Below are 12869 nucleotides of genomic sequence, written 5' to 3'. Positions count from 1 at the left end.
CGACACTGGTTTTTCTAGTTCACGATAGCTATTTAAGGCAGCTAGTACTCTCTTCTTTTCTTGTAGTTATGAAGTGAACAGGAAAATGTAAATGTAAGATACAAAATCAGAGTTGTTGTTGTTGCTGCTGTTATTGACTTGGCGGACTATATTTGCTGTGGCTGATGCGGTTCCAAGTTGCAGAAAATACACTTAAAGCAGCACGATGTAATATTAAAGTTGTACATATTGTTTTTGTGATGATCAAGCAAGTAAGCTAGGGAACTAAAGCCAGACTCTTTAAAAGCTGTGTTGGTTGTCGTCAATTAAAGTGTTTTTAACATAATGATCGCAATTTAATGGCGAAGGTGACAGCGGTCAACAAACAAAATGTTTAAGGAGTGTTGTAGATGTATCTTTGAGGACTTAAATTTTCAAAGATAGATGAGCCTGCTCATAACAGCAGTGTATTTGAAAACTAGATCCTAAAATTTGTCAGCCCACAAAAGTATTGGTACATGGCTTTATGTTATTTCTCTGTTTAATTGTCGCAGGTGCCCCTCGAATTGGATAGATTTGCTGAGCCCTCTGTTTGCACTGGATCCTCTGTTCAGAAGAACTTTTCTCCTCGTGGTTCCTTGTAGTGAATTTGGGAGCGTAGCGTCCTCTGAAATATTTGCACCATTTGAGATCTGCACCACCTTAGCAAGAATTTTGTCAGAGAAAAAATACGTAAATGAAGAAGAGGTACATATATATGTATGTGTGTGTGTGTTTAACTTCATAAACTTCATGTCCTGACCGTTAATTACTAGGAAAAATGCGAAACTTTTGCATTTCAAAAGTGCCAAGTAATTTAATAAAGAACTTTGGTTTGGTTTTCTTTTTCTTGTCATATTATCATCTTGAAAGACGTCAGTTACAAACTAAGTTTTGAAATAGTTTTCTCCTCACTACAACAACACCGATTTAAAACGTACGTGAAGTAAGTCTACTTCATCGACACTTAAAGGAGAAAAAGAAGAAATGTACTGCAGGGATGCGTGAAGAGAGGAAGAGGGGGAGTAATACTTAATCACATCACAGGCATACAACTTACATAGTCGAGTTTTTAGCACATTTGAAGAAAATTTTCAAACAAGTAATTTCATTGGTCGTTGCTACTTTTTTATGTAGAGATAATATTTTTATGGTTTTTTTAAGCATGCTACTCCTTTATCACAATTGAGTTCTGAATTTTACAATTCTGTTGACTTTTATGATATCTAGAGGAATGCAGTTGCGCTCAGCTTGAAAATGATTGAGAGGAATGTCAAGACAGCTTCTGACATCAAAACAAAACCGTAGGTGAACACGTCTCAATATCAAATTTGTTCCTTGTATGCCCGAATATATCCTCAATCCCATTGAGTGGGCCATATCGTGACTCTGTGGCTTATTGGGATTAACAACTCTTGCAAGTGAGCTTTTTAAATTGCCTTTGACATCAAATTTACCTGAGTACCTGATAAGGGGAATAGCTTCTCCCTTTTTAATTAATATGATTTCTTTCACTAGAGCGTTTGAAAGATTGAAACTTGCTTGTTTCACATTGTGATTATCTTTTCATTGGAATTAGGCAAATATTTTTTATTTAAACACAATTCTACAACCGCGTTCGTTTGCATTTTTGATGTTTACATAATTTAAGAATAAGCTGATGTAATGTTAGTTCGTAAAATAACTTTGGTCAGTCAGCTAAATCGATTTCTTTGCTGTATTTTTCCCTTCCTTCCCTGTCCTATTAGAACATGCACCATTCGTGGAAGCTTCTTTTAATGAATTTTTCCTTAAATGATATTTCCCTTCTTACCTTTTGATTAGATCTACTGTCAGTGATGACCCGGCCACGTTGAAGGAAGAAGCCAGTCTCTCTGTCTTGTCTTGCTTACAGATTCTAGCAGCTGTATCTTCTGCCTGTGATTTTAATCTGTTATGTGACTGTTTGCGTAGCATCGAAACCTGGGTCTCTGTATCATGCAGGAGACCTGAGCAGGGAGAGAACCATATGACAAAAGACATCGCGCGAGTTGTGCTTGACAGTTTTGAAGTTGTAAAAAAATGGTTGAAGAAAAAGCTTATGGGAACGATTCCATGCTATGCTATAGTTGAGACAAACAAAGAGTTGGAGGTATTTAAGTTAGGTCATTCCTCGTATTGCATAAGCATCCTGTTCTGTGCTTAATAGGTCCATCATTGGTGGAGGGGCTTAGTCGTGATACATTAATGTGCTGAGCTTTTAAAAAAAGGAAGAAATGGCTCTTTCTCTGCAAAAGTTACTTTATCATTCATCGCCTTTGTACTTTACTTTTCTTCAATTCATAAAGTACTTTCTATGTATGTGTAACGTTATTGTTGCACATTTCAAATCATCTTATCATAGGAAAAATTAGGAAACGTCTCTCAAAATATTCTCTCGGCTTTCTTCTCAAGGAAAATACCTTATATTTGTTCTAATGTTTAATTTTAGAAGCAAAAAATACTCATTTAAATAGGCGTCCTATCGGTCTCCCTTCTAGTGATATCCTTTTTTTATGTAACTCGCTCTGTAGTAAAGTCAAAGGTTTTAACTTTCTACAACGTATTGTAACCAGAATATTAATATAAATACTTTTCCCGGCGTTTAAAACCATACCAATTACGGATGATGTCGACGGAATTAAGTACTAACAATTTTTTCATATCCTAGATTTGGACAAAGTTGCTGTGTATTGAGTGGGAAAACAAAGAGTGTTCAGAGATTTGGAGAGGCCGATTGTCTGCAGAGTTGGAGGCGCGTTTGGAACTGGCAAGGAGACATGAGTTTTTTGTTTACCTTTTATAGCTGGTTTACTGTTTCAGTACACTTTTTTTTTAAGAATTCTTTCGATGTATTTGTTTTGGAAGATTGCGTAATGCATGGTGGTTTAGTAAAATAGTTGAACCAAGGGGTGACACCTGATCGTCCGAGTGAGAGTAGTCTTAAGACTTGTGGTAGTGATGGAAATTTTCGACAACCCTCGTGGAAGTCATTATCAGATTCGATTGAACAGTTGTTATGGGTTGAGTGTTACTACTCTGATTTGTTTAAACCGGTCGTGATGCTGTTGTCTGGAAGACTCTAGTAGCTTAAGTCAGTCATGATTGGTCATTTTCGATCCGTCAGTAATGTTACGTCGTTCTCTTCGGTTCATTTGTTGAGTAGATATCGTGAGTAAGGTGTTTTTACGGTGGCGGTAGTCGTTGACAATTGTTGAGGGAAGTCTCTTGTAAGGAGGTGAACCAGCTATCCAGAGTCACTTGTGGAGAGTATTTAGCTGTAGTTAGGCATTGCGCTTGGTTCGCAAGTCGATGATGTTCAGCAATGCGAAAGTTGACGTCACCATTTATTATCATTCGTCTGTGTTCAGTCAGTCTCTCGTGGTAAGTACAAGTGGCATACGAGGCGCTGTCGAGTTTGTTACTGATGCACTCACGAAATTTTTACGTCTTCTGTGGTCTAGTGCTGTATACACTTGCGGTGACATGAACCTATTCTTTTTTGTGACAAGAGGCAAAAAGGTTGTTGATATTGACGTCATCTATGCGTCTGTCTTCCTATAGATCACAATACTTGATTGAAACAAATTGACACTGGACGCCTTTTCTTTTTTTGTAGTGTGATAGTAATGATTTGGTTGAAATTTTAACCAAAGCTAACATGCTAAGCCAACATAACCGTGTTCAAGACTTGGTTTCTGAGGTAACCTTCCGGAAAGTTGAAAGTATGCTTCAGGTATGGAGAAACATCAATTGATTATGACGATATTTTCTGAAATACCGTTTGATCAAGCATTTTGGGTCAATTTTTATGTTAGTTTGTTCTTCGTAGTTGTATTTAACTAGAAGCACACGTTTTATTCTGTATTTTAGAGAGGAAGCGAGGGGGAAGACGTTTTCAGGAACCTTTCTGATGGGCTTCAGTCCTCTCAAGCCTCGAAATGCGGTGATCTCCTCACTTTGATGCTTAAAAGGAGTTGGCCAAAGCCACAAGGAGGTGTTCCATGCTCACCTAAAGCCACACTCAAGCACGTACTGACATGGAAATTATGGCCTGGCTTTTTCCAGAGATTTGGTAATGGGTCTTTTTTCACGTTGTTGATTCAATTTGGATTTTGCAATGCTAAGAGGCTTTGTTTCTTGTACGCTTCATATTTGAAATTATATTCCGATAACGAAATCAAGCCATATAGACGCGGTCGCGTTTTTAGCTTCCCAACAGCCTGAGCATCTAAATACTCGCGTCTTGCGTTTTAAACATTTTGAATTTCTATCGATATCTATTTTTAGTTCTAAATTTTCTTTTGCCCGCTGAAGTATGTCCAATTTTAAAATTAAACTGTCAGTTTATGATGTATACCGGGGGTATGCATATCGACTGCGAAGCGTTTAAACTAAGTGTATAGCAAAATCTAATAGCTGCTGAGATTTTTAATGACAATGACACAGATTATGTTTCTTTTTCGGCTATTTCTCAGGTGTGGAATCCAACTGTCGAAGTGTGTTAAAAGAAGATGGACAAGAAATTTTGATGTTAGCCATCTCATCCTTTGAAGATGCAGTGAATACCCTGAAAGATGGATCTGTAGAATTTCAGATGTTGGTTGTAATTCGGGACAATTCAGAACGATTTGTGAAGCTTTATGAACTGATTAACAAAGAAGAAAGCAAGATATTTCTGCTAGGGCAAATTTTGCGTCAGCGTTGTGAGGAGTTGAAAGCTTTTCAGGACGAGCGAGATAAAGTAACTTCCTTCGTTAAGATGTGCTCTCTTATTAAGCAAGGTATTGAAAGAGGTCCATTTTACTTATTTAAGAAGTCACCCCTATTTACAAGGAATGAATAAGTTATTGTTATATTTCTGACGTTTTAGCTGATGTTCATAAATTGTCACGGAAGGCAGTGGAGGATGCGTCTCGTCGTCCTGTCCAAGATCTTGTACAATCAGTGACTGTTGGCGACAAGAAGTTGCCCTTTGTCAAGTTCTTTGGTCTTTCTTCAGAAGCCACTTCGATGATCACTTCTTTCACTCGGCTAGCAGACAGTGTTCTTCTAAGGCAACTTTGGGTTGAAAATGGGCGCAAAGCACTCACAAAGATTGGACAGAGAGGAGAACCGAAGAATTCCCTTAGTATTGAGGATATTGTGGAGTTTGTTTGGACACCTTCAAAAGAGGAGCTGCAACGTTTGAAACAAAGTTTCCTTAGTGGAGACATTTCTTTTAAGGAGGTAGACAGGTTGCTTAAGGTATTCAATCAAAGGTATAGAGATCTTGGCAAAGAAATGAGACTCATTACCTCAAGTCATAATGGGGCGCAAGTTCATGCTCTCGATGAAGTAATCAACCAGCACATTGAGAAGATACAGAAGTACAACAAGTTGCATAATTGCATCAAGGCTGCTGAGATTATCCTAAATTTCAAGATCGCTCTTGGCCTTAGTGGTGACTTTCGAGACGTGGAAGTTCTGTACAACCAGGTATGTTCAACTTCCCGGATTTGAAGTACATTGGTCCTTTCCCCCCCCCCCCCCCCCCCGCTAAAGAAGAACCATCTAGAAATAAAGCTTAATACAGTTTGAGTGCTTATGTGCTTACCATAACATATACGGCCCTTTTGTCTTCCTGTCACTCAAGACAGATAGCGAAACGTGATAGTGAAGGTACACTATTAACTTAATGACAGTTTGATTTAAATATTCAGACAAGAGAGAGGTAACTGTTAATTAACAACATGTGACAACATATGGAGGTATGGAGGTAGACGTTGTTCCATCACACCGAAAACTCATTTGAACTTGTTATCTTTTATCTTTTTCGTTTGCACGCGAGCCTGAAACCACAAAGAATAAGCTGACCCTTCGAGAATTGTCTGTCAACTTTGAAAAAATTCGAACAGCCCCAGCACCATTTAAAGTTTAGCTCAGGAACCTAGCCTGTGATTTTTCTCCACGTGGTGAGCAGACCGAACTTCTCCTTGAACCCAATTATGATTTGGGGTGGTTAGTGGAATTTCTAAGCCACTTCATTATTCTCGGTCACTGGCCTGGAAATTAATTAAGTGGCAGCAGCAGCAAACTGTCTCAAGCTGGAAACATATGCAAAGGAGATGTTGTGTGTTTCTGCAAGGGCTTAGAAGAATTAGTTGAGGTTTTTCTTCACAGTGTCTTCTTGCAACACATTTCCCTCCTTAGATGAACGATGAATTTAAACAGCGCCCATTGAAAAGCATGAGCAAAGAGTTAGAGAAGACTGGCAAGCTACTATCTGGAATAACTTGTGAGCGTGCACGTTGTCTCGATGTTGTGTCCAAATGTCAACCCTTCATTTCATGGCTGAAGGATACTATCAAAGGTGAGATATAACATTCGCATGTTCATTACTACACCTCCATTTTTCAGTGTGAATACCGCACAGATGAAGCGCACTCGTGTAAACTACGACAAAATTCTTAAATCTCCCACAATATCTCTCCATCGGTAAGGTCAGTAATTTCTGCGTTGCGAAAAAACAAGCTTTGTTATAACATCGATAAAGAGGTAATAATGAATATTACTATAAATATGAAAGTTGTCGTCATGGAAAGCAGAAGAAATAAATCAAATATTGAAAAAGAAGTAAAATCGAAAATTGAAAAAGAAATGAAATCGAAAATAGAAGTATATCCATTTAAAACTGTCAAAATGTTGACATCTCTATTTTCTTTTTGTAGGGCCTCAAGAACTTAAGGTGCTCGTGGATTTGGCAATTATTTCAGCTGGGGAGACAGACATGGAAACTGCCCGAATAACATGTTTACACGCTAGTTGTCTTGGATTTGCTCCCCTTATTTTTGACTTGGAAAATTCGGTTGGCTTTAGTCGCTTGATGAGGATTTGTGAGCCAGTGTGGAATGCAGTGGATGCTGACCCTAAGCTCCCTGAAAAACTGGTAATAATGGGTACTGCAAAAATCGGAGAGCTTATCTTTAGAGAAAAAAGCTTTTACGAATCTTTTCCTTGGCTAAATCTGTTGCTAAGTTTTATTTTTTTTCGGTGCAGATAAGAAGTATTTCCCGTTCACTACTCAAAAAAGGGCCAGATAAGGATTTGAATCGGGGTATGCAAATCTGCCAATCCTTCGATCCAAAACTGTTAATCCGTCGTAGTTTTCTTTCCGCTTTACTAGCCAACTGCATGAGATATAAGTGTACTGAGGTTAGACGCATATTTGTTTTGATTTTATTTGGATGTTCTTGTAGAAATGAAGGTTGTTGAAATTCCAAAGTAGTGAATGGTGATGACTTTTTATTTGGGCATTTTTACTAAAACTGAGCATCATGCTTTTCACAGACTCATCTATCACTTGATGGGAGAGGTTTGTGAGAGGGATTGTGTTAATCGATTTTACTTTGAACCCTCTATAGCTAGAAAGCAGCCGTCAGATTGAGTGGATTAAAAGTGTCAAAAAGTCTCATGGGTCTGTGGCTATGTCTTCCTTAATGGAAGCTGAGAAAATAAATGCACAGGGCGTATACTGCGTAGGATGTCAAGATGGAGATGCCTCAGCATTACCAGCAATGGAACAACTGACACCTGACAAAGTAATTCAACTTCAGATGCCTGCTGAAGATAGCGTTGACCGTAAGATTTACAGTCTGAACGATTTAAAGGATTTGCAGAGCAAACTGATGCTTATTGCAGCGAAAGCGTCACAAGGGAAAGAAGAAGTAGACAGATTTTTGGATGTAAGTTTTTATTGGCAATTTTGAAACCTAGAATGCATTCATAAGCGAAACATATGGGCGACTTCCATTTTTTTATCGTACACTTCCTCGTGAGCTTTAATCTGTTCATAATCTTCGGGCTGGTTTTCTAAAAACGTCTCAGGAGGCCCCGTTGAGGTTTGTGCTGCTTAAAAAGTATTTGCATCATTATCTTTTATCCAAGTTACTTTTGTTCACCCTTACCCATCTTTTTCCTGTTTGGTTTATTCTGACTTATCTTAATATTTTTTTTCTAGAATTGTTCATTTTATTTTAGATACTGAAGTAATATTTGAAAGTAATCTTAGATTAAAAGGCGATTTTATGCTTTGCCAGTATCTTAGGGAAACTCTTTTAGGTTCTGGAGAAAAGGTGTTGTCGGGTTACATTTATTAAAATTAAAATTGAATTGTGATTCCTAATTTTGTTTTTATATTAACAATTGATAGATTCTACAATGTGTTCATCGTCTTGCCTCAGTATACATTTCTCTTTGCAAAGCTGGAGAAGTAAGTCATCTCAAGTGGCAACGTAAATTTGATTGTTCGCCAAAACTTTCTAATAGCCGCTCTCTTACAAATGATCTGATGGATGAGAGTAAACTCATGGAACAGAGTCTTCGAGACTGGAAACAAGAATTGCATGCCAAGCGATTGCTTTATGGAGAATTAAATCACTTCACCACGTGCCAGTTGCTCTTTCTTCGAAACAAATTGGCAGAAGTAAAGGGAAGAGGTCCCAAAGCTGTTGATGGAATTCCTCTTGAGGTGTATAACCTTTTGGAGAGTGTGTTACCTGGCATCGACCCTTCCATTTTAAAGTCTACCCTTTTATTTTGTGGCATTTGTGCTGAAGAAAGTGGACAACAAATGCTCAGATCGTATGGTGCAAGCAGCATAAGTCGCTATCGTGATAAAGAAATGGAAAGACCCCTTATGGTGAAGACAGTTCTTTCTTCAAACCAAGAAATGTTCCAGTCACTTGTGGTAAAGCTAGAGTCGCTTGGTTATTCTGAAGAAGTTGCCTTGGCCGCGATGGTCTCATGCAGAGATGCCAGTGAGGCAGATCTCATCGTTTGGTGTGTGAAAAACGGTGCAAAAAAAGATCTCATTGCGACTAAGTACTCTGAGGCCTTGAGTGATCCAAGTTATTTGCGACTTATAGAAAGAGAAAGCACTACATTCTCTGAGCTCGAAAGGTGAGACTTGAGTTGTGCGAATCTAGCGCTGTATGTAATACGGCCACTCGAGTTTACGTTGATAGTAGCTGGAAGCAAACAAGAGATTCCTCAGAGAAATCATTGGTTAATCAGGATTAGACTTAACAAAAAGCTTTAAACATGTTTCTGTGATATAATTTTGGAAAGAGTTCAATATCCGCTCCTTTGTAAGAAGAAGTAAGTATTACTTCTTAGTTTCATTAATAATTTTTTGTGACTAACGATCCTAAACCATTGCATTATAATTAGTTTTGTGCACAGTAATGTACAACTGATATTTCTATTTCATGTAGCCAACAAGAAAAGGAAATGACATCGGAAGCAGAAGATTTTTCAGAACCCATGGAAGCTAGTGACACTCTTGATCAAACAGCAGGAGGAACGTTTTTGAGTCTTGATGAATTGGGGAAGCTTTTGCTTCATCTAGCATCCCAAGGTCAATGCTTTTCTAAGTTTTCAAAGCGCATATTAAGTCTTACTCTAGTGTCCTTTTTACCAATTAATGTGCACCAAAAATTGAAGACAAAAAATTGCTATTGGTACAAACCAGATAAAACATTATACAAATGAACTTTTAGAAATGATCAGATTTTTTACACCTATGGCGTAATTTCAAGGCTTACAGAATCGACAGTAAGCTTCCACTTTGAACGTACTGTCTTTAAGAAAAATTTTTCAAACTTTTATAAGGCATTAATTTGATAACCTATTTTCGTTTATGGGCCTTGGATTAATGAAATGCGCATTTGATCATATCCACATGTTAATTTGCACAAATTATCCTTATTATCCTTATTATTATTTAAAAATCTAAATTTCATCGTTAATTGCAGGATCAAAAAGGGAAAGGAGGTGTATTCCAAGATACCTAAAACGTGGAAAGCCAAATTTTGTTGTCGTTCCAAAAGGTAGGAGGACTTTGTTCGTTTTTGTTTTAAGTTGTAAGTCAGCTTCTCCTTCATTATTTCTTTGGTAATATATCGTCACTTCGTGCTATTTTGCGGTTCAATGTTGACTGATGTTGTAATCATTTGTCATCTCTTTAAACTGAAATGATTCCTATTTCGTCGTTCTGTTATTGACCTTAAAGTTATATGTTTCTTTTTCCTCATCCTCACAAAGACGATGTTTTGGGAACTTTACTGTCTTTATACATGCATGACAGTTCGCAGTCTCTACCAACAACAGAGGAAGTTTTGATCTGCTCTTCCGATACAACTGCAGAAGAGGTAGGTTATCGGCTGAAATATTGCAGAAATATCATAAGGTTGCAGTGCAGTCTGAACCAGTGTTAGCGGTAAAGCAAGGTTAAGCAAATTATGACGCAAAGTGAGGTTGTGAATGATGGAAACTGTAAAACGTAATGGAATGTTGCTGTTTACAGGTCATCCAATCATAGGTCAAGTTTGATTAAGTAACTGTCTTAAGCCCTATGTGCCTTTCAACAATTCCCTTTGCTTTTAGATTGAACTACTGTGGCGTAGATCCCTTGCAGACCACAATGGCAGGTTGTTTTGTTTGGTAAATGTTGACCTTCTTGACTACGGTGTTTCTCAACAAGCTTCTGATGTTCTAGAAGTTCTATTGCATGAGCCTCAATACAGTCGAAATGAAGGTAATAGGTACAGTTTGCTGTCTAGTTGTGCTTCTTTCACCACTAAATCGTGCCCAAAACGCATTGTATCCTTCCTGAGTATAAAGTGTATGGAAGTCCCTCGTTTTTCTTTTAAACTTCAAGTTTTTTAGTTAAGATTGATTAAAATCCCAATGTAGATTCCATCACAGAGTAAAAATTTGAAGATCCCCAGGGTGGTACTCTTTTGTCTATTTAATCATTTGTTTTTCTGTCTTGATATTGTATCCCTTGAATTGTTTTTACTCTAAACACTCATCTGCATTACTTATTGTCAATTCTTTTTCAGGCCTGTCTCTTATGGTTATCTGTAGCTCCGAAAATGAAAACAGAGCTCACATGGCTGCAGCTCTAGATCAGTATAGGCTTGGAACTATTCCTCACTGTTGCTCATCAAGAGAGATCAGGCAGTACCTGAAATTACAGCTTAAGCCACGCTCTCAACAACGGGCAACTTTCAGAAATCAAGTCTTGCCTTGGATTCCTGCAGCTGCATTGGACAGAGAAGAGTAAGAGCCTTTTTGTACATCACGTTAATAGAAATAGAAAATCCTAGTTAGTGCGGCATAGTGGTTCGTGAACATGAAGCTGAGGTATACAAATCAAATAGACATTTGGGCCGGGACAGAGTGATCAATACCTTTTCAGGCAAGAAAATTTTTTGTAGTTTCGATAGTGGCAAAGAATGCATATCCATTGCACTGAGATAACTACGCAATCACGTCCAAGTAGAGTAGAGTAGTAATGCTACATGTTAGTGAAAGTGAATTGGACCCAATACTCTACCGCCATCTGACAAAATATGTTTTCTCTTCACAGACTTGCTGTTAGAGTTATTTCATCTGAAAGAGCTGGATCTGGGAAAAGTTTGGCAGTCTGTCGACTCAGTCAGCGCCTTAGTGAACTTCGAAACAATGATGCAGTAATGGATTACCTAAAGGACATGAGTACAGATGTGCCACTTTGCATCAGTGTACCGATCTATGGACCAATCGTTCACCAACGTGTTGTGGTCGAGTCTTTATTGCCTCACACTATTGTTCCAGATTTGCCCCTTTCCCGGATTTTCCATTTTGATGTACATCCTTCGGTAATCTATTTTGGTTCCCTTTCGTCGAAAGATTTTAGATATATTATCGTTACTCTTAACACTATTAATGATGGACGATATTTCCACAGGTAAGAGGTGGTCTGGACACGCTTCTCTTCAACCTCCTAATCCTTGGTGCCTTGAAGAATAGTAGTGGTCAGATCTGGAGGCGGCGATTCTCAGATCTTTATGTCATTGAAATTACTTCAGGCGTATCTCTGAATGTATGCGAAACAGTGGAGAGACGACAAACGTCTACTAAGGTCAGGGGAACGATAACAAAAAGAGACACTATGCAATACTTCAAACAAGATCTCTAGGATAAGTTTGAATGCTGTTCTTTTTGTTAACAGCTCTCCAAGAAAGACACGGCGGAGCCCTTTTACAGGCTTCTTCCTACGATCCAGTGTGGAACACCGATGCAAACATTACATCAGCTCAGAACTAATCTAGCAGGTAAAAAAAAAAACGGTATTTTTATTGTGTCAAGAGTCGGGCTCAATTGATTTTACATGCCGTACGGTTGTGTTTTAACATATTTCAAGGTATTTGACCCACATCTGCCGGATCTACTGGAGAACAGAAGGTAGTACAATAATTTTTTTCTTCTTCATACCCTATGTAGCTGACAGCAGTTTGAACCCTTTGTTTGACAACGCTGAATTCAAAAGCTCCTATGTTCAGCGGGCCTTTCAGTACCTTAAGCTGTATGAAGCGGGCGGCCAGACTCTTGATCATTTTTGGTTTGTACCCAGCCAAGTTATGGGTGACCATACAGAGTGTATTGATATACTCACCAGGTGAAGAATCGTCTGATAAATATATAGAGGGTCCTTGTGTGTTGTACCTTAGTTCTTTCAGTCAGGTTCTGTCTTTGTGCCATTTGAGTGTTGATGTACGTGCATGTAAGCGGAGGTAAAAAAAAATTGCTAAGGTAGTATGTAAATGAACGCTTGTATTCAACCAACAATTTGCATATGATTGATGCAATTTTGAATTTCTGTTTGAATTAGTCGTACTTTTTCAATTAAATCAATCAAAGTTAAGTTGTGGACCATAGGAGATTAACTGATGGTTACTTACATGACACCATTGAGAGAGAATAGTTAACCTTGCTAATTCCTTTTAGTTTGCGAGAAAGATTTATTT

At 38.1% G+C, this 12869-nt stretch overlaps 1 protein-coding gene across 1 annotated transcript in view; it reads left to right on the top strand.

The window, feature by feature from the left end:
• Positions 1-12869, top strand: part of LOC131795674 (E3 ubiquitin-protein ligase rnf213-alpha) — a 67966-nt gene that overhangs the window by 11910 nt on the left and 43187 nt on the right. The window contains exons 10-30 of the mRNA XM_066166185.1: positions 534-726; positions 1249-1322; positions 1843-2149; positions 2708-2806; positions 3656-3772; positions 3910-4111; positions 4515-4820; positions 4910-5514; positions 6229-6388; positions 6747-6964; positions 7440-7760; positions 8228-8976; positions 9291-9433; positions 9831-9905; positions 10120-10226; positions 10462-10612; positions 10920-11139; positions 11450-11720; positions 11810-11983; positions 12074-12176; positions 12346-12520. Coding sequence (XP_066022282.1) covers positions 534-726; positions 1249-1322; positions 1843-2149; positions 2708-2806; positions 3656-3772; positions 3910-4111; positions 4515-4820; positions 4910-5514; positions 6229-6388; positions 6747-6964; positions 7440-7760; positions 8228-8976; positions 9291-9433; positions 9831-9905; positions 10120-10226; positions 10462-10612; positions 10920-11139; positions 11450-11720; positions 11810-11983; positions 12074-12176; positions 12346-12520 — 4770 coding nt within the window. The remainder of the gene's footprint in view (positions 1-533; positions 727-1248; positions 1323-1842; positions 2150-2707; positions 2807-3655; positions 3773-3909; positions 4112-4514; positions 4821-4909; positions 5515-6228; positions 6389-6746; positions 6965-7439; positions 7761-8227; positions 8977-9290; positions 9434-9830; positions 9906-10119; positions 10227-10461; positions 10613-10919; positions 11140-11449; positions 11721-11809; positions 11984-12073; positions 12177-12345; positions 12521-12869) is intronic.

This window comes from Pocillopora verrucosa, chromosome 4, assembly GCF_036669915.1.
Source record: "Pocillopora verrucosa isolate sample1 chromosome 4, ASM3666991v2, whole genome shotgun sequence".
Lineage (NCBI taxonomy): Eukaryota > Metazoa > Cnidaria > Anthozoa > Scleractinia > Pocilloporidae > Pocillopora > Pocillopora verrucosa.
This window is presented reverse-complemented; position numbering and strand designations above follow the sequence as displayed.